Source organism: Pundamilia nyererei, unplaced genomic scaffold (genome assembly GCF_000239375.1).
Source record: "Pundamilia nyererei isolate P.nyererei 1_Seehausen unplaced genomic scaffold, PunNye1.0 scaffold00002, whole genome shotgun sequence".
Taxonomy (NCBI): Eukaryota; Metazoa; Chordata; class Actinopteri; order Cichliformes; family Cichlidae; genus Pundamilia; species Pundamilia nyererei.
In genome coordinates, this window is record NW_005187403.1 from 6976086 (window position 1) to 6977448 (window position 1363).

Consider the following 1363-nt stretch of genomic DNA (forward strand, 5'->3'; position numbering starts at 1 on the left):
GTGTTTGTGTGTTTTTGATGAAGTTCATTTGAAGGGGCACATTCCAGCGGGGTAGAGTCTATGAGCTCCAGTGAATCGGAGAGTAGCTCGGGATCAGATTCGGAGAGTGAAAACTCTACTGTGGAGCCACCTCAGCCCCCAGCTGGCACCTCAGTTAAAACTGCGGTAACCGTTCACTTTTATATGTACATGTACAGAATCTTTATGTTCGTCCTTTTCTGAAATCAACTTGTGTTTGCAGGCTGACGCCCCAGCAGTGAGCCATGAGGACTGGCAGTTGGGAAACTGGATCAGGTCCAGCCAACCAAATTCTGGCAGTGAAAGTCAAAGCGCGGTACTTGTTCCTGAGAACACATCTCATAAAGAACAACAGTTCACTCAAGACTTCAAACACTCCAGCATTCAAGTGGTTGACTCTACTGGGGAGTCTCAGCCTCAGCTTTCTTCTCACCACACAGACAGCACCGCAGTTTCTCAGCAAAGCAGTGAAAGCTCTCAGGACAACTGTTGTCTGCAAAGTCGCCAAAAATCTCTCTCTGCTAATGTGAACAGCTCAAAGAAATTCTCAAAATCGGTGAAAGGAGGTTGTCCAGACCGCACTGATGCAACAACCCCTGTGAAATGTGAGGAAGCGGTAACAGCTCAAACAAAATACCCGTGTTTCACAGATAGACCCAAGGTAAAGACGAAAGTAGGACACTGCAAAAAAAGTAAGGAAGGCAGTAATGGTAAAAGAGACATTAAAAGGACTAAACTCAGTTCACAGCATTTTCCTAACTCCTGCCCCGCCCAAAGCCCTGTTCAGCCTGCCCCACCAGTCAGCATCAGTTGTAGCAAATCCAACGCAGAGACAATCTGCCAGACGGGCACCAAGATGCCTCACAAAACGACCCACAAGCACTTAAAGAAGCCTGGGCGTATTGCCAAGGCTTCTCTGGACCTCGAGAGGACTCCCAGATCCCTAATGGTGAAGATAGAGCTAAGTCTGCTCTCAAGAGTGCCCCAGACCTCTGGCATTCACCAAGGAATTCCCAGCACTGCAAAACAATCTGCACCGGTCACGGATCCAGATAAAGTAGGCGGTGGTACTTCTGCAACACACAGCCACACTAAAACCAGCAGGAAGAGTAAACCACAAAATGTGAGAAGCACGAGGTTTGGTGCTCTTCTAGTAAACATACATGTGCACGGAAAGTTTTTATTTTATTGCCTGGTTTGTCCTCTTCTCTAGGCTGAGGTAGACAACAAAGGTCTTCCCAGGAAGAAACAGAAGCTGGAAAACAAGAACGCTTCATTGACAGAAGTTTCTGTGAAACTGAAGTAGGTCCCCTAAATTGGTCAGATCTTTATCATTTAACCATCT

At 46.9% G+C, this 1363-nt stretch overlaps 1 protein-coding gene across 1 annotated transcript in view; it reads left to right on the forward strand.

Annotated features, from left to right (window-relative positions):
• LOC102196083 (AF4/FMR2 family member 1) overlaps nucleotides 1-1324 on the forward strand; it is a 6324-nt gene extending 5000 nt beyond the window's left edge. The window contains exons 4-6 of the mRNA XM_013909101.1: nucleotides 24-165; nucleotides 242-1141; nucleotides 1232-1324. Coding sequence (XP_013764555.1) covers nucleotides 24-165; nucleotides 242-1141; nucleotides 1232-1324 — 1135 coding nt within the window. The remainder of the gene's footprint in view (nucleotides 1-23; nucleotides 166-241; nucleotides 1142-1231) is intronic.
• Nucleotides 1325-1363: the final 39 nt, after the last annotated feature.